This window comes from Silurus aristotelis (genome assembly GCF_946808225.1).
Source record: "Silurus aristotelis genome assembly, chromosome: 27".
Lineage (NCBI taxonomy): Eukaryota > Metazoa > Chordata > Actinopteri > Siluriformes > Siluridae > Silurus > Silurus aristotelis.
Window position 1 is genome coordinate 1,965,145 of NC_139600.1, and position 19,992 is coordinate 1,985,136.

General features: G+C 36.1%; 1 protein-coding gene and 1 long non-coding RNA gene across 3 annotated transcripts; one reads left to right on the forward strand and one right to left on the reverse strand.

Moving 5' to 3' along the window:
- Positions 1 to 217: 217 nt before the first annotated feature.
- Positions 218 to 4,062, reverse strand: LOC310721506. 2 transcript variants are annotated; one of them, XR_014532083.1, is made up of 5 exons: positions 3,971 to 4,062; positions 1,943 to 2,168; positions 1,041 to 1,162; positions 677 to 945; positions 218 to 644 (listed from the first exon to the last, which is right to left on the reverse strand). It is a non-coding gene; the product is annotated as an uncharacterized lncRNA (long non-coding RNA). The 2 variants fall into 2 exon arrangements; XR_014532084.1 differs by lacking the exon at positions 1,943 to 2,168 and having other exon boundaries at positions 3,971 to 4,034.
- Positions 4,063 to 7,418: 3,356 nt separating this feature from the next.
- LOC310721505 (uncharacterized protein) lies at positions 7,419 to 19,756 on the forward strand. The gene is made up of 11 exons (XM_083533240.1): positions 7,419 to 7,498; positions 11,069 to 11,110; positions 11,229 to 11,309; positions 11,398 to 11,447; positions 14,328 to 14,380; positions 16,122 to 16,174; positions 16,329 to 16,496; positions 16,706 to 18,744; positions 18,852 to 18,916; positions 19,004 to 19,143; positions 19,224 to 19,756. The coding sequence occupies exons 2-8, from the start codon at positions 11,077 to 11,079 to the stop codon at positions 17,164 to 17,166; spliced, it is 900 nt and encodes a 299-aa protein (XP_083389366.1). The 5' UTR covers positions 7,419 to 7,498; positions 11,069 to 11,076; the 3' UTR covers positions 17,167 to 18,744; positions 18,852 to 18,916; positions 19,004 to 19,143; positions 19,224 to 19,756.
- Positions 19,757 to 19,992: the final 236 nt, after the last annotated feature.

Sequence of the window (19,992 nt, forward strand, 5' to 3'; positions counted from 1 at the left end):
ACCCTTCTGCCATCAGGCAGACGCTCAGAGTCGCACAGACTGAAGTATAGCTTTTTTTCCTGTGGCTGTAACTGCACTTAACAACTGGTCCTCATACAATGTTAACAATACAATACTGCATTGTCACCTTCCGAGTATTTTGCACAGTTTTTTTATTTTTTTTATTTTTTCTCTGTATTTTGCACTGCTAATCCACTAGGCATTTTTGCACCATCGATAACCGTATATCTCACCCATATTTATTCTGTATATACATACATCCATAATTGTAGAGCATATTATCTCCTGATATGTTAATTTTTGCATAATCTTTGCACAATATATTGTATATTAATATATATACACCATATATTATTACCTACTGCACCAAATCTCATTGGCTTTGTTCATGTACGTTGCACAACGACAAAGTTGAATCTAATCTAATAACTTTATATAATTTAAGTTATACTATGACGCCTGCCATGCTTTTATGCATAAAGCAACAATATTTCTTCTGGCTTACCACCTCAACCAGCGGTGTCTATGTGCTATAAGGAGGCTGAAATCATGACTGATACATTTCATAAATGTTATTCCTAAGCAGAACTGCTGTTCTACATCTTTTTCCACGTCTCTGTCCCCATCATCTGTCTCTCGGTCTCCTCGACACCACCACTGCTGTTCTTTCTGTCACCAACCCCACCACACCTGTCCCCACCCCACATGTCCATGACTCCTCCACACCACCAGTCCCTCTGTGTTCAGATGCTACCACATATTTGCAGTATAAATGGCTACTAGACTTCACTTAATTACAAAACCAACATACATCCTCTTAATGATACAGAAGTGAGGGAGAGACAATGAAACAAAATCCGTCTGGAAAAAGCCCTGCACTGGACTCCATCCTGTCGTCAATGCCTGACTCTTTGGTGGGCAGTATTCCTCTAATTCCTATGGATGCTGAAAAGGAAGAAGAAAAGAAGCAGAATAAGTGTTGTGATATAGTTGCTCTGTACGAGGAGCCGCTGCAGTCTGATGTTGGAAAAGATACTTGCCAGTTTGGGTGCTAAGATAAAAACAGGCTCTTTAGTAGATAGCAGGCCGTTCATTTCTGCATCCGCATGTGTTCTGGTTCAGTCAACATGACGGCTGCACGGAAATGGAGGTGTGGTTAAGTCTGAAAGAGAGTTCACTTTTTACTCAAACGACACCACCGCTTACTAAGATCCGACACGTCTGGTGTTAAAACAATCTGTTGATGCAAAACCTTATTTTAACACTTTATAGCAACACTGGTAAAACAACACCGGCAAATTTACTGCTGTGTAAAAATAAAAACCTCTGAATAATTCAGTCAAAAAAATACATCACAACTGTGCACTCTCCACTAAATAAAATGTCCCATAGAATTTACTGTGAATTACTATAAGAAAGAGTGACATTTCTTAACAATTAAACAAAGAAAATCCACTAATTAAAATAAAATAAAGGAAATTGGCAGCTGTGATTACCAAAAAATTTTATTATTAAATTTAAGCACATTTAAACTGCACCACCTAATAGACCTTGGTGTTTACGAGAAATGTTGAAAACTGTAACTAAAAAATCTAAAATAAAAGTAGATATGCCTTAAAAGAGAAAGCTTTCTTTACACACAATACAACAAAAAAAGAGCATGTGACGGACATGTCGTAACCGGAAGAGGAAAGATGGAGGAACAGAGATGGAAGGAAGCGGAAAAAGAAAGAAAAACAGGAAAAAAAAGGGTATGAAAGAGAGAGAGTGTTAAAAATACGGTTAAGAACAATTGTGGGTTTCTATGAGTAACACTTTTATTTAAATACTTTAAAAATGACTGCATTTCTTTATTATAAAATAAATATACCAACATATACAAGCAGGCTGTTCAAAATGAGGTACAGCAACGCTAATCAGAAAAATAAGAGCAATAACTTACTTGCCTCTTAATCTTGATTAACTGGCCATAAAAACTGAAAACATCCTTCAGGCTGGAGGTCACGTGCCAGAAATCTGACTGACATCAGTCCATCTTCAGACATCACACCACTCATGACCTGAAAGTTCCTGAAACATGGTAAGGACTCGTGGGTTCACCTGAAGGTGGCCGGTGTTTGTTTTCACCACTTTGGTGCCCTTCTATTTGTTTGATGAAGTAAAAACACCTGGGGAAAGAAGAAAACGAGTGACTTAATAAATCCTAAAGCTTCGTTATGAGCGAAAAACAACTGGACAATCTTTAATTAATAACTAATATGAATTCATTTATTAACAAAGGGGAAATAAATGCTGTAAAATACATTATTCGTAGATTCTTCATGTTAATGCATAACTGATTATTGCAAAGTATTAAACTAATAAAGGGAGAATAATTTTACAACAAGGCCTCGTTAGTTGTTACTTAACCCGAACAAACTATAAAAATGTCTTCACAGCATTTATTAACCTTGTTAATGTTAGTATTAAAAATACAATTGTTCATTGTTCGCTTGAAATCACGGTGCATTAGCTAATGGTGATGTTTTGAAATTTAGAACTCAATGTAGAAATTTATATTGATTCATAAATGTTATAGTAGCATTACTGATTGTTAGTTAGATTGTTAGCATAGTTAACTAATGTTCACAGGCGATATCCTATTGTGAGGTCATATTACTGAAAGTGTTTAAAAGAGTAAATAAAAGTTCAATAAACGGTAAATAAAAACATTATTTGTTTTTAGATTGGTAACATCAGACAGAAGGCTGTAATGACGGTCAAGTACAACGTTCCGATCCACACACAAAATAAACTACTCTGAAAAAACAAGACTGACCTAAAAACTACAAAGAATTAACGAACAAAATTATAAAATATATTAGAAAAAAATAAATAAATAACAAACTACATTTTGAATTATTCTTTTACTAGTCCCATGCGATTCTGAAGACCAGGACAAGACACTCGGATGGGAATAACAGCAATGCATTTTTGTTTTTTTTTTGTTTTCATTGCATGTTTTATGGTTAACAATGAAGCTTCTGAAATTGACTTTACACTAACTCGGCTGAATAATTTAGCACAACCAAAGTGGTGTCTCCTTTCAGTTACGGCTGCAACTAACGATTATTTTGATAATCGGTTAATCGGCTGATTATTTTTTAGTTGACCGATTCATCGTTTTTTTATTTACAAAAAAATTGTATAAGCCGTTTTGCTTATTATACCTATATAGAACCCTGATTCTTGGTATTTATGTATAAAAGTGTACTTTTAAAAATGCAAAAGCCATATGCAGACGCTCCACACTTTACAAACTTTTGCGGATTCGACCAAACCTGTCCTCAAAGTGAAATTTGTTCGGAGCCGAAAACATTCGTCGACCGCAACGAGTCCACATGAAGCGTACTGGACTCGGGCCAATTAAAAAAAAATTTTATTATGAATTATTTCCATCTGTTTTTGTATCCTTTAATGTTTGATAGTTTTTATAGCTCTTACATTATTAGGTAATTAGGTAGGTGGGGAGCGTCTGTATCGAGTTTAATCGCTAGAAAATACACATTTTATTTTATATATATATATATATATATAAACTAATATATAATAATATACGATAAGCTTATTCTTCTTTCGGCTGCTGCCAATAGGGGTCGCCACAGCTCAATATATAATAAATAAGGATTTAAATTGTGTATAATAATTTAATTATATATACATAAATTGAATATAGATACATTGAAAACAAGCATTTAAACGTAGTAAAGTCGCAGTAAATCACGTTTTAAAAACGTATAAGTTGACAAATGCTAGAAAAAGAGAATGAAAGGAGAAACGCAGCAAACTAACGCCTTGAAAAGAAATCAACAAATATACAATATACTGGTGTACAAATTCCTAGTAGAACATCATCAGAGGACTAATAAGCATTATGGAATGTATTATTATTGACGTTATGTTAATGTTAAATGTGTTTTATGATACTCACGTTTTCTTTCTCGGACTGTCGGATGACTCCAAAGACGCGGACGTTTAGAACATAGCGCGCCGTCGCCCAGAAGCCCGGATATAACCTTCTGCGCATGCGCGGAAGTGTGATCTCGACCTGGGTTTTTCCTCGGCCAATACAATTGTCTGTTTGAGTGTAAAAGTTGTCTGAGCACAAGTTCTATTGGTCCGTGTATCTTCTGATCGTTCAGTTTTCGCTTTAAAAAGAGAAAATGAAGTATTTTTTATTTTCTTCTAAAACTCCAGAACACGTCTCGAGTCTCCTGCCCGATTCCCGAGCTGTTCTCGGTTTAACGTTAATGTACAATGTTTTTTTTACAAACATTAAAATTAAGTTACAACCAAATAATGAAATTGTATTATTTGTGTTTTGGAGTAAATAGCAATAAATTAATTTTTTGAGGCAAATAATTCAAATTACCTTTATCTTTATAAGCAAGATGTTTCCACCTTTTTTCATGTCAGGATGGCCGAGCGGTCTAAGGCGCTGCGTTCAGGTCGCAGTCTCCTCTGGAGGCGTGGGTTCGAATCCCACTTCTGACAATAGCTTTTATCATTAAAAAAAAAATACAAAATTATATAGTAATTATATATTACAGTCCTGTATACTGCATCAGATAACCTGCCTTTTACTCCATCTGAATCCAGTTGAAATAAATTGGGCCGGAGAGTAAAGGAAAAGCAGCCTACAAACACTTAAAACCTCTGGGAACTGTTCAAGATTGTTGGAAAACCATTTCAGGTGATGAACTCAAACAGTGCAACGCTCTCATTAAAGCTTAAGGTGGCTAATTTGAAGAATTGTAAATATAAAACATATTCTGGGTTATTTAACACGTTTTTAGTAGCTACACAGTTTCATGTAATCAAAACTATTACAATAATACAATGTTGAAAATAACAAAAAAACGCTGTAATAGGAAGTGTGTCCAAACTATTGGCTGGTCCTGTATAAACAAACACGTTAGAGCACTTGTGTGTGTTACAAAAAACGATAACAATGACAAACTATTTAATTGAATTTACGTTTGTCTGCTATTTACTTGTAAGTGACTAAACTGACATCAGCAAATTTTACGTAGCTCACAACAATACACAGTACAATATGCAGTAAAATGCTTTGAACCACTTCTCTGTGACATAAAAAAAAAAAACCAACAAAAAAAACAAAGCAATGATAGCAATTATAGTGTAAAATACAAATAAAAGAAAATAAAAAATCATAAAATAGTTTTCACAATTTAATTTATGATAATTATGATTAAAGGAACAGCATCAAGAGCTGATATTCGCTGAAATTCTATTGCTTTAAAACTTTACGGTATTAGAATTTCAAATTTACACTTCTTTGTCTAATGAAATAAAGATGAATCAATACAAATATTTTGCAGGACTGGGTGCCTTAAAACATGTTTAGGTTAAATGAAGATAAAAATTAGAGTTTTTGTTTCTCGTAATCTTTATGGGAATCTATTGTCTAAATCGTGAGCATTATTTTTGATTCTCAATTAAACCAATAAATGCTAAAAATAAGATATTTGTTTAATTGAGACAGAATTTTTGGGCGACCCTCCTTCCAGATAAAAGTATTTTTTCTTTGATGAATGAATGAATGAAATTATAATCAAATCATAATCAAATCATTGGATAAATTTGATTCATTGCGGTTAGACGATAGGATACTTGATAATCCATAGCGAATATAATACACATCCAGTCTCACACATCCATACAACTCACATTTCACCATTACAAAGAAATCTATAATAATAATAATAATAATAATAATAATAATAATAATAATAATAATAATAACAGTAATAATAATAATAATAACCACAAAGTGGTGGTTTGAAGCCCTCTAGCGTTCTTGTTGGCACACATACATGAAATACTCAGCCTTCCTGTAACGCCGCTGCTCAGTAAAGATCTCTGAGGTCTTCTAGTCAGGGATTTTTGGATTTTCTAGTACCAAGACTGAGGTGAAGAAAGGACTGGGTGGGCTTTTGCTGTAAACATAGAACAGACATTTCCTCGGGATCAGACTGTCTGATTCTGCAGCCTTGTCTAAGAGATATCTCAATTGTATGTGTTTTGTTGTATAGTGTGTTACTGCGACTGTATGTTGTCTTGTCACTTATTATATGGTGTAAACGCCTCCTTCCTGAAGATGTCTGAAAACTTGAAGTTACAGTGACTATTAGAAAAGCACTGTAAAAGCACTGGAGACTCCTTCTATACATGTTGCATAATCTTTATCATTTTAATTGTACTTAAAAAAATTGTAAACAAATCTGGTTATGATTTTTCCTGGGAAACAAGTGATTGCTAAGGAAACAATAATGTACTATATATGGCCAAAAGTTTGTAGACACCTGACCATAAGATTGACCTGCCCATAAGACATCCCAGTCCACATTTAATCTCCATTTCCTTTTATAGTAAGCTCCACTCTTCTGGGAAGATGTTTGTGGAGATTTAGTGAAGGTTCATTCATCCACAAGGCTGTTAGTACATTCAGGAACTACTGTAGGTGAGATGAGAAGGTGTGGGGGTGCAGTCAGAGTTCACATTCTTCCCATACGGATGTATTAGTGTATCTGATACACAGTAAAAACCCTAATATTTGTAAAACATAATGAAAATCATTTGAATATGAGATAAATCTAATATCTACCAAGCTTCAAAATCGCTCTGTGTTGAATTGCGGTGTTTTATACATTCCAGCTTACAGATCTTATTAAAAATGCAGTATTAAACATATCTCAGACTACTGGAGTTTTCCAGCTAGTTTTTTTTTTTTACTCATTACACATTTTGCTTTGCGTATCAAAGTAAGTTAAACCTCTCTTCGACTGATTCCTCACGGTAACCATGGCAACCTTTATTTTTGTTGTTGTTGTTTGCAAATAGTTTCAGTTTCGCAATGCAGCTAGACATTAGATTGAAATTTTCATTCCAGTGCAACAACGAAAGAAAAACGATTTCGATTCAGTTTGTTCGTTTTCGTTTCTTGTATTAGAAGAACCTCGTCGTGAAGTTATGAATCCTGTGATTCATTATTAACGGATGAACAGTTGTTGCTGAGGTTTCTGCAGAATCAAACCTGCTGAATGAAGGAAATATAAAGGAATCTTATATAAAAACAGTCCACATTTCCACATTATTATCAAAATTTATTATAATATCAGACTGCAGTGTTTCTTTCTTCCTCAGAGTCCAACTTAAAAAAAACTAAAAAATACAGCAGATGGTTTTAAATGGCTGATATTTAAGTTATGATCCTCGGCTCATGTTACTGAATTTGCTCCTGTCATTTATATCACAGCTTCAGACATAAAAACAAAACAAAAACGAGTATTTCAAGTTGTCTGAGTTTCCTTTATGTCACCAGGTTCTACTTCGGCCTGTTCAGTTTCTTTACACAGAAGGACAAAAAATCAGATTCCTCGCTGCTCAGAAATCACGATTAGGACATTCAAAGACATTCATTACTACAGAGGCAGAGGTAAGTGTTTGCTCTTTAGCATGACAATGCTGGGTTATTGAAGTGTGTGTGTGTGTGTGTGTGTGTGTGTGTGTTCGCAAATTCACAAACATGTTTCTTTCCATCTTTTATTTTCTGTTCACTGGTAATTAAACAGCACAAAAACCTGACTTCACGTAGTTCTGTGATGTTTGGTGAAGCTCCTTGGAGGAACAGTGTTTTGTATGACAGCTTTATATGAAGGGGAATGACCGCTGCGAACTCACGTTACTTAACACGACTCGAGTTGATGTTCCTCCATTAAATTTTCTCCAACCTGTTATCTCTCCAATCATCAAACACAGAGTGTCAGTGTCGATGCATAATGGAGCTCGTTTACGGAGTCCATCTTGGGCCCAAACGTTTCAGATAAAATGTTATTGCTGTAACACTTGTTTTTTTTTTTAATGAGCCTCCAGCAACTGTAAAATTCAATTCACATTTTGGTCATGCGTAGTTGGATTTTGAGGAACATCACCCCGTGACCTTCACACGGCGTCCTGCTGTGAAGATGAACCTCATCCTTCATGGATGGAAGTGTAGAAATGACAAAAATCCACCGTGTTGCTCTTTAGTGCTGCTCTGATCTCTACAGGGTCTGGATATTGTAATCGTTACTCCTGTGTTTAGCAGATGTTCGTCCACATCTGTTCATTTATTTAGTTTTGGTGTGCAGTCACGTAGGCTGATAAAAACAAAAGAAATTTCTTTTTCCTACAATGGAAAAAAGATGGTAAAAAAAAAAGGTCGTAAAAAAACAAAACTGTGAGACTTTTCACCAAAATTAGGATTCGCAAATGTTTTTTCAGTGGATTCCTGATTCGGTCTCGCAAACCTGATCTTCTCCTCTGGCTAATTTTGTTTTCTTCTTGTGATCTGTCACTTACCCAATCCAACACCATGCAGTGAATATATTTCGAGCGTTTCTGATACAGTGAAGCGTTACAACATGCGTGCAAATATTTGTGCAGTATGTGCAAAAAAAAAAACAGCAGAAGAAGGAGGACGTTTTGAGGTTTGTGTTCCTTGGTGTCCTCCTGGTCGAGGGTCTGAATGTCCTGGGGGAAGAAGAAGAAGCACCTTCATATTTTTTTGCATGTCCTGACAGCAACTGAGAGAACAGTCCACTGGCGAAGGTCTTTCTTTATCTTCCTGGCTGTTGGTCCAGCACTGTTCGCTGTAGCTAAAGATCAGCCGATCTCACCACCTTCTGGAGAGCATCTTCCTCTTTGTGCTCTTTTATCTATATATATTTACAATTTAATATTGATATATTGTTTAAAGATTTTTTTGTGTGTTGCCTCATGGATACGTTTTACAATAGAGAACAGATGCTTTATTCGGAAGCTGCCATTTAATTATACCTCATTATCTCATTATGTCATTCTGTCAACATACTACATGTGAAATAATGGCCGTGTATGAGACGTGTACGCAATTCTAACCGCACGGTGTTTCGCTGTTCACATCAACTCACATTCTGAACATAAAACAAGTTCTATCACATATGTAGAGCATAAACGCAAATTAGTCTCACGCTAAATACACGCATGAATGTTGGACTCCGTCCTACATTCTTCCACATTCTAATATTTCAGTGGGTTTATTGCACGTATTGTGTCACATGGCTTTTATTGACATTCCAACCATGTACAATGGAGTGCAAAATGAAACCAAACGGCATTCCTCCAGGGCAGATGCGCTACACAAAAAAATCTAAATAAACACTTATTTAAACAAACCAAACCAATATACAGAACATTTAGCACCAGTACCAAGTACACAGAGATCAATGTGCACATGATTTATCAACAGAATGCTAAATACTGTCCATGTAAACATTTGATGTTTTATTTGTGATGTTTGAGTTTTGGACAAAGCGAGGCAATGCGTTCGGACAATCGAAAATATAAACCATATTATGGGTTTACTACAGAATTCCATACGTGCTCTTAGTTCAAAACACTATTAATGTACAGTTAAAAAAAAAAAAAAAAACCTCCATTACAGGATTTCTAGCACATTTATTTTCATTGTTTCTGATGATATCAGACAGCAGCATTTCTACATTCATCAGACTGAAAATCCAGAAAAGAACATAACAATTTAATAAAAAGTGCGTGAGAAATGAGTGTATCGCAGCAAAACAATTAAAAGACTTGCATCACAGCTAAACAATAAAAACAATCCAAACAACAGGTGCGGTGAAGCTTAAATGCAAAACATATCAACAAATCCAAAAACAAAATAAAAAATAAAAAAAACAAAATAACTAATCTGAAAACACAGACAATTCAGAACCGGGAAAGGTAGGTATAGTGTGTGTTATTTTCTTATCTTTAAAGGTGCACTAATCAAAATAAAAAAAATAGTTCAAAGTAAACAGAGAATTTTACACATGTACAACAAACAAATTTATAGGATTCAATGACAGGCGTCTCGTCCAATGATCGGTAAGTGTTCCATTTGCAAACTATACCCCCCTCTTCCACTTTGTCTGAATGGTCGTTGTGTTTTCGGATTTGTTATTTTGTTTTCGGATTTATTTTGTTTTCGGATTTTATTATTTTTTTTTGGATTGTTATTTTGTTTTCGGATTTATTTTGTTTTCAGATTTATTTTGTTTTCGCATATTTTATTTAGTTTTCTGATTTATTTTGTTTTCTGATTTATTTTGTTTTCAGATTTATTTTGTTTTCAGATTTATTTTGTTTTCGCATATGTTATTTTGTTTTCGGATTTATTTTGTTTTCGGATTTATTTTGTTTTCGCATTTATTTTGTTTTCGGATTTGTTATTTTGTTTTCAGATTTGTTATTTTGTTTTCGGATTTATTTTGTTTTTGCATGTGTTATTTTGTTTTCGGATTTGTTATTTTGTTTTCAGATTTGTTCATGTTTTTTGCACTTCTCGACCACCGTATTTAAGAACATGATACATGCAATAAAATGCCTGATATTTCAAATATGTTCTTCTGGTCAGGTCTCTGCATCTGCTGCTGTTATTTATATAATTGACCTACAGGACGAGTATTTCAGGTCTCCTTTGTTTCCTTCCCGCCAGTGTTGCGCCGTGTTTTCATTACAGGCACACAGTAAGATCAAATCTTAATTAAATCTGCAAAACAAGGAAATACACGTGTTACAAAATGTTTTTAAAATGTAATCAAACTTATTTTCGTGCTTTAAATAAATAATTACTGTAATGTTTGCGACGAGAGAAGAGTCTCCTGGTGATGTTATCTACACGCGAATCAGTAATCAAGATGAAAGTGAAATTACTGTGAAATCAGAAAGCTGCTTGTTTGTAGTCGTAGAGTTAAATAGAAGGAAGTCATACTTTTAGGCATGAAGCATGATTTGGCAGTGTCAGGAACATGGGAGTGGCACCCTCACAATCTACCAACAATGACTTGTGCAACTCGCATTGTGTTTGCTTTTTTGTTTGGCTGTTGTAAGTTAGACATTCAGGGTTTGTGTGTTAATCTGTTTATACACACAATCCTAGTAACATTTTAGGGTCACGTGATATTGACATGATTTACTTTTACAGGTGTGGAGATGAAGCCCATGCTGATCCTCATACTTTTTATAGGTTCGAATATTCACTTCTTCCATACAGTTAAAAAAAAAAAAGAGAATTTAATATTTAATTTAATTTAATATTTTATTCCACAAAATAAAATATTATTTTTGATTGTCATGTTTGTAAGGACTACTGGGATCATCATCTGATCACAACCAGCTCTTAGTTCATGGCTGGAGAAGAACTGATAGTGGTTTTGTTGTCCCAGGTAAAAAAAAAAATCATTAATTTTAATGTAAAAAAAAGAATTGGTGGTGATTTATTTTTCTTTATATTCTTCCCCCTCTTTCCAATAGATCCTCAGGATTTAAACACTACTGCCATGGACAATCCGATGAACATGCTGGTAAAAAATATTCCTACTCAGAAACATGAAATTAAACATTGTATTATCTTTTTGTTGAAAATCTCCGATCTGATTGGTTAGAAGGCAATACGAGAATTCAACAAACCAAAACCAATTATTTCAGATATTCAACAGTGACCACACCTCAAAACATTGTTTAAAAGTTTTACTTTCAGCGTGTGTCAAGTTTTTTATCTTCAGAACTCATTTCTAACTAACACTATCTAAGCCAGGGGGGGCAACCAGTCAGACAACGAGAGCCACATTTTTGACTGTGTTACCGCAAAGAGCCACATCATACACATGGGCACACATGAACATCACCCATCCCTTCCTCTTACACACACACACACACACACACACACACACACACACACACACACACACACACACACACACACCTCTGCTCAGCCAGATTTATTGTAAATGTCACACACCAACATAATGACAGAAATTGACTCCTACAGTTCTAAGACCACAGGACAGTCATTTTCAACAATAAACATTGTGTGCACTGTCTCACACACACAAACTCTGTTTAACCAAGTCCACAAACTAAAATATAATCATTTACAATAGCGTTTTTCTTTTACTATGCATGTTACTTAGTGGGACTTTTGGCATCCTTGCCTTGAACAATCCCCTTCAAATCTGCCTCGTATTCCGTTGTTGCCACTCGAAGCAATTATTTCACGTGTGTGTCAGTCAGAACAGATCGATGCTTTGATTTAACGTGTTTCAGGGTAGAAAACAATTATGTGCGTGTTCACTTCACTTGAGTTTAATACGGTATTTTCGTCAAACGCGCATGTGCGTGAGATGAATATACCGCAGGGGCAATTAATTTTTTACAAGTGGCCACATGAGAAACCTGAATTGTGTCAGAGGGCCACACCAACGATAATATTTTAGGGATGCACCGAAATGAAAATTCAATTCAAAAGTTAATTAAATCCATAATTTTTTTGTGTTATGTCTTTTGTCTTGGCACCATCACTGGAAAATTTTCCTGCCTTTTCAAAAACGTCCTCTACAGACATGCTCGGATTGACTTTACTTTTCTGTGCCGCGTTCTTCTCATATTTAGAAGGCAATCGGGATGTTTGGATTTCAGGTGATAAATTAAACCCGACATGGAGAAACTCTTTGCAGATACACCCCCTCTTGACATTTCAGCATTGCATGTTTTGCACTTCGTTTTCCTCACACCGCAGACATGTTGCTCTTATCCAGATAACCGTGTGCTGCTGCGCTTTTTTATTGCGTCATTACAATTGTGTTTCTGCCGTGTTGTTTCGGTGATTTAGGTATTTCCGAAAATTCTCGGTGAATCCCTGTAATTTATGATTGGCCTCATGCCAAGGTCTGATATACCGCAAAGTTCCCCAGTAGGGGCGCCGCTCATTTAAGTCTTTAAAATACCGTTTTGAACTTAAGCAAAGCGAACACGCACAATAAAAATCAAACACACAAAAATCGATATGAACGTAAGAGCCGCATGAAACCGGCCATGAACCGTGGGTTGGCCACCCCTGATCTAAGCGATCTCAGGCCTCTGCCTCCAATTCCAAAACATCACCAGTGCATGTGATCTGAAGCATTAAGAATAGAATATTTTACCTTTACATTATAATCATGTAATATTACTATTTATTTCATTATTTATTTTTCACCTAGAAAAGAACTGCACATTTTGGGACATTAACCAATCAGAATGAAGTATTAAACGCCGCTCTGGTGCCGTTGTGTATTGTTGTATAACGCAACAGTAGAAATTATACACAGGCGCAAAAACAAACAAATGGAATACGAACATTTATTTGGAACATGTTTAAGGAAAAAGCAAGAAAAGTAAACCGAAATCGTAAAGTTACATTTTACAATTAAACAAAGTGTGTGTGTGTGTGTGTGTGTGTGTGTGTGTGTGTGGGGGGGGGGGAAGACATACCGTAATTTAGTGATTGAAGATCACACCTTTACATGACTGTTTACAACAGTCGACGAGGTGTGTTTGCGTATCGTTTCGGCATATTTGCAAAGGAGAATGAACGTCGACATGCCAAATCTTCCACATTCCTTAAATCAGTTCTGTACTGGTACTGTGGGCCGCAGCCCCTTGGGGGGCCACCAGATGTCGCTAGGAGGGATTCAAAAATGTATATTAGAAAATGCAAAAAAATATATGCAAAAAAAAATATATATATTTTTTTTTACATGTATGTCAAGATTGTCAACCTTTGTAAACTATGATGAATTAAAAAAGATATATATATATATAAAAATAAAATAAAAAATAAAAAAAATCAGTTTTGAATCGTCCCGTGACACAACATCAGGTATCTCATGTATTATCTTGTACTTTCATTTATTGTGTAACACCATTCATAATACATTAAAATATATAAATGAGAGAGAGCGAGAGAGAAAGAGAGAGAGAAATGTTAAGGAAGTTTGAGTGGGAAAGAAAGAACGAAAGAAAGAGAGAAAAATAGAGCGATTGAGGGAGATTGAAGAAAAGAGGTAGAGCGATAGAAAGAAAGAGCTTAATAGAGACAGTCTGAGAAAAGAAAAAGAGAGAGAAAAAGAGAGAGAATCTGGTTAGAGGACGACTGTAATGTACGTGAGAACAGGAACCTTGTATGCGATCCACATTAAATGGAAATACGTTCCATTACACACGTGACGTGTCGCTCGTTATGAACTGAAAGACTCGCTGTCAGATGGCGAAGCTGTAAACTGGATAACACACCACACACTCACACACACCAATCGAGCTCAGTGTGGCTTTGTGTCGAGATGACCTCAATAATTCGCTACATTATTCCACATGTGGATTGCTCCTGTAATGTAACGCACATCTGGTTCTCTTTCCTTCTGTAGAACTCTGTAACAGTGGAAGCTCTGAATAATGGAACGGATGTCAAAATGTTTAGGTAAGACAGAAGCCTTCAGTGTTGATGGATCCTCTTTAGTATTTTTTTTTGCTGTAGATTCTTTTAAAAATTAAGCATCAGACTTATTTTATAGCATCTGGTTTAAAGTGTAACATCAAATCTGCACATGAAGGACATTTCGGTTTTATCTGGGTGCGAAGGAGCTCATGGGATTAAAAATAACAATACGCAAGTTTATTAACATTGTTATTTACATTGTAAATGAATACAGATGTGCAGTTCTGTGTGGTGTGTTTACAGAGTTGATTATTCATCCTCAGTACCAACCCCCAACCACCCCCAACCCCTTGGCTAAGCTCTGTGCTGATTTAGTTTAGTTTATAATAATCATTATAATAATGGGAGAAGAAGAAAAAGAAAACTAAGAATGAAATTTAACTTAAAAATAAAACAACAAAAAATAGCATCTGGAATGATGAAGCTGAGGTGGATAGAGATCAAATTCACACATCATGCTAAAACTGCAGAAACAAAGATGAATGGAGGAATGGTGGATAGATAAATGGATAGATGAAAGATTAATGAATGGATAGATGGATAAATGAAGGGGTAAATGGATGGATAGATGGATGGATGGATGGATGAATGAATGAATGAATGAATGAATGAATGAATATGTGGCTGGATGGGTAGAGCGAAGACTTGATGAATGGATGGATTTATGAATAGAAAGAGGGATGGATGGATGGATGGATGGATAATTGGATAAACAAATAGATGCATAGAGATATGGATTGATCGATGAATAGAAGGATGTTTGGATGGATGGTCAGATGGACGAATGGATGTTTGGGGGATGGATCGTTGGATGAATAGTTGGATGGATTGATGGATGGTTGGATAGAGTTATAGATGGGGAGAGGGATGGATGGATGGATGGATGCATAGAGGGGGTGGATGGCTGGATAGATGATAGATATGTGGAAAGATAAATGAATCGATAGATGCATAAATGAAGGGGTAGATGGATGGATATGTGGCTGGATGGGTAGAGGGAAGGACTGATGGATGAATGGATGGATGGATGGATGGATGGATGGATGGATGGATGGATGGATGGATTTATGAATGGAAAGAGGTGTGGATAGTTGGATGGATGGCTGGATGGATGAATAAACAGATAGATGTGTAGAGAGATGGATGGATGATAGATAAATGGATGGATAGATGAATGGATTAATAGAAGGATGGATGAGTGGTTGGATGGATTGATGATTGGATAGAGGGATTGATGGGTATAGGGATGGATGGATATGTGGCTGGATGGTAGAGAAATAGATGGTTGGATGAATAAGTGGATGGATAGAGGGGTGGATAGATGAATGAATGGGTGTAGATGCGTCAAAAAAAAAAAATTGTTAAGTGATTGTTAAATGATTATATGATGGTGGTAGTGGTACAGAAGATTCAGAGAAACTAAACGGATTAGTTATAGTAGAGTTTGATGGTTGATAAAAACATCCTCCTGTCCTGCTTCTCCCTACATGGGAGCTGATTGAATCTTCTAATAAAAAGGTAGGGATTCAGTTGAAGGACTGCTTTAGACCATGATTTCTTCCAGCGCAATTCCAAAGACACACACTGAGAATGATATTTTGTTGCAACCAGATATGTACAGTATGTATTTCTATTCTCAAACATACAGAGTTAAAGCACATACATACATATATATATATATTTGCTTCCAGATCATTTGACTCTTTGTTTGTTTGTATTTTAGGGAAGGATCACAAGTAATTGTCAGAAGGTACTGGTATCCATATCTTCTTATAGGTAAGCATTTGTGTTCTTGTCAATTTCAGGTCATTTGTTGCTAATTTAAAATTGAATAATATAATAATAAATTATAAGCCATTTTTTTTAAACAGCCCAAAAACATCAAAACAAAAGTACAGTAGATTACTGAGCAACTTTAATTTTTATTTAGAAGTCCAGGAGCAATCACCAGCGACCACTGAATCCACAACACCTGCACCTACACCTACAGATGCCTCAACCCAAACCATTACAATTCTTAGAACAGCCAGCCAAATGACAACTCCTGTAGAGTCATTACCATCGCAGGCCTCTACTGTCCCCTACAGTTCACCTGCAGGTACTGATATACTTAAACAAACACTCGCATTCTCAATGTGGCAGGCTCACAGGGGCATCAGGGGCATGCTCACGGGGGCATCAGTGGCAGGCAGTAAGAGCTGATGGAAATGTTAATGGAAAAAAAACCACTTGCTACACATTGAAAATGAAGGATACAGTCGTTGCTCACCAAACACTTCAGTTGTCTTTTCTGCCTTGTAATTATAGGACCGAGTGCAACACACACAATCTCCACTACTGTAACACAAGAAGCTACAACTACGGCAACTACTGCAACACAAGAACCTACAAAAATGACAACTGCTCTAACACCAAAAGCTACACCTGTGACAATGCCTTCAACACAGGAAAATACTACAGTAACACAGGAAGCTACAACTATATCAACAGCTCTAAAACAGAAAGGTACATCTACATCACCCACTGTAACACAACAAGCTACAAACACATCAGCCGCTGTAACACAACAAGCTACAAATACATCACCCACTGTAACACAACAAGCTACAAATACATCACCCACTGTAACACAACAAGCTACAAACACATCAGCCGCTGTAACACAGGAACTTACAAATACATCTACCTCTGTAACACAACAAGCTAAAACTCCAACAACAGCTGTAACACACCCAGCTTCAGGCACATCAACAGTTCTAACACAGTAAGCTACATCTACATCAACTGCTGTAACACAACCAGCTACGAAAACATCACCTGCTGTAACACAACCAGCTACAAATACATCATCTGCTGTAACACAACCAGCTACAAATACATCATCTGCTGTAACACAACTAGGTACAACTACATCAATTGCTGAAACACAACCAGCTACAACTACATCATCTGCTGTAACACAACCAGCTACAACTACATCATCTGCTGTAACACAACCATCTACAAATACATCATCTGCTGTAACACAACCAGCTACAACTACATCTTCTGCTGTAACACAACCATCTACAAATTCATCACCTGCTGTAACACAACCAGATACAAATACATCAACTGCTGTAACACAACCATCTACAACTACATCTTTTGCTGTAACACAACAAGCTACAACTACATCAACTGCTGTAACACAACCAGCTACAACTACATCAACTGCTGTAACACAACCAGCTACAACTACATCAACTGCTGTAACACAACAAGCTACAACTACATCATCTGCTGTAACACAACCAGCTACAACTGCATCTTCTGCTGTAACACAACCATCTACAACTGCATCTTCTGCTGTAAAACAACCAGCTACAAATACATCAACTGCTGTAACACAACCAACTACAACTACATCATCTGCTGTAACACAACCAGCTACACCTACATCAACTGCTGTAACACAACCATTTACAACTGCATCTTCTGCTGTAACACAATCAGCTACAAATACATCATCTGCTGTAACAAAACCATCTACAACTGCATCTTCTGCTGTAACACAGCCAGATACAACTACATCATCTGCTGTAACACAACCATCTACAACTACATCATCTGCTGTAACACAACAAGCTACAAATACATCAACTGCTGTAACACAACCAGCTACAACTACATCAACTGCTGTAACACAACAAGCTACAACTACATCATCTGCTGTAACACAACAAGCTACAAATACATCATCTGCTGTAACACAATCGGCTACAAATACATCATCTGCTGTAACACAACCGGCTACAACTACATCTTCTGTAACACAACCAGCTACAACCACATCATCTGCTGTAACACAAACAGCTACAACTACATCATCTGTTGTAACACAACCAGGTACAAATATATTAACCAATGGAACTCAGAAAGCCACACCTACATCAACAGCTCTAGCACAACAAACTACAAATATCTCAACTGCTTCAACCACAACTTTACAAACAACCACAAATCCAACCACAACAACCAAAAACACATCCTTACAAACAACCACAAATCCAAACACAACAACAACAACAGCAGCAACCAAAAACACATCCTCACAAACAACCACAAATCCAACCACAACAACAACAACCACGACAACAACAACAACCAAAGACACAACCTCACAAACAACCACAAATCCAACCACAACAACAACAGCAACAACTACTACTACTGCTACTTCAACTCCAGCAACAGTAATTTATGTAGAAGTTCTTAGATTCACACTCGACATGACGTTTACCCAGGACCTCGAAAATGCTTTTTCAGTGGCCTTCATAACACTTGCAACATTTATTGAAGCGCAGGTAAACGTTTCTCTTTTTTTCGTGATTCATTGTTGGTAAAATGCTGTGAATATTGACTCTGCTACAGTGTAAATCATGTCCTAAAAAGTACCTTTGCACAATTTCAGCTGGATTTCATATTTCAACTAAAATATAGCAAACGCTACAGCCATTGCAGAGTCAACAGCTTTCAGTGAGTAGAGCATTATGGGAATTTTGATAATGTACAAATAAAAGAAATATATTTATTATAAACCAAAACACCGTTTTCTCCCTACAGGAAAGGATCCATTAAAGTCAATTCAACACTGTTCTTTATTGACACAATTCCTAACAATATAGACATAGAAAACACACTGGTTTCTGCTTGGGAAGGTAACACCACCAGCTTGCTTCTAATGAATGGCACCGTTTTCGCTGGTAAGTGAATAATCTATCAATCTTTGTAACCTCTAAAAGAAAATGTATATGACTGTATAACAATTTTTTTTAATCATCAGGACAAGACGGTACAGCGAGCAGCTCAACGGGGGAAGTCCTTTACTCTACATTAACCCTCCTTCTAACATGTGTACTTTTAGTACTGCAAACCCTTTCATTAAGATAGCTCACAGGAGATTCTGAGCCCCAGTGATGATTAAAAACTAATTGAAGAAAATCTCTTATGGGATCACATGTACAGTACCTGAATATATGAGTGTACTCCAAATTTTATTATCGACTATTTATTAAGAGGTATATAGATAAAGGCATATCTTTTGCTAGCATTTTACTTCGCTTGTGTAGGAATTCCTCATTCTTACCTCATACTGTCTATTGAATATATTTCAAAGTTTATTTTTTAAGTTTCTAGCTTTTTAAATACGTATTCTTCCTAATGTCCCAAGTATAGCCTTGTCGTGTCTTGCCTATCTTGTCCTTTTGTATTTATTATGCAAATAAATTACACTGAAATCTTACAGCACTTTTCTCATATTACCGTGCTACACGCTGTCATATGATATAATAAACAGGCAAACGTGGCCTTTCTATACAGGTTGGTGTTTTCTTTTGTTTTTTTTATAATGTAACATTGCCATTTTAAGAACCAAATAGTGGACTGGTTGCTGGTTCTGAGTTTGTGTTCCATTAAAAGATTCCCGTCATCATTTAGATAATTCGAAATCCTCCATCCGTCAGTCTGTATCATTTCAGCTTGTATGACATTAAACCTGATTACATCTTATCTTTAAAGTGCTTGACAACTATTTTCTGTTAGACCTTATCTAA

Excerpts from the sequence above, each read along its gene's own strand:
- LOC310721505 (XM_083533240.1), top strand. The coding sequence starts at position 11,077 with ATGAAGCCCATGCTGATCCTCATACTTTTTATAG. Across the intron at positions 11,111-11,228 it reads GATCCTCATACTTTTTATAG|GACTACTGGGATCATCATCT; the intron begins GTTCGAATATTC and ends CATGTTTGTAAG. Across the intron at positions 14,381-16,121 it reads ACGGATGTCAAAATGTTTAG|GGAAGGATCACAAGTAATTG; the intron begins GTAAGACAGAAG and ends TTTGTATTTTAG.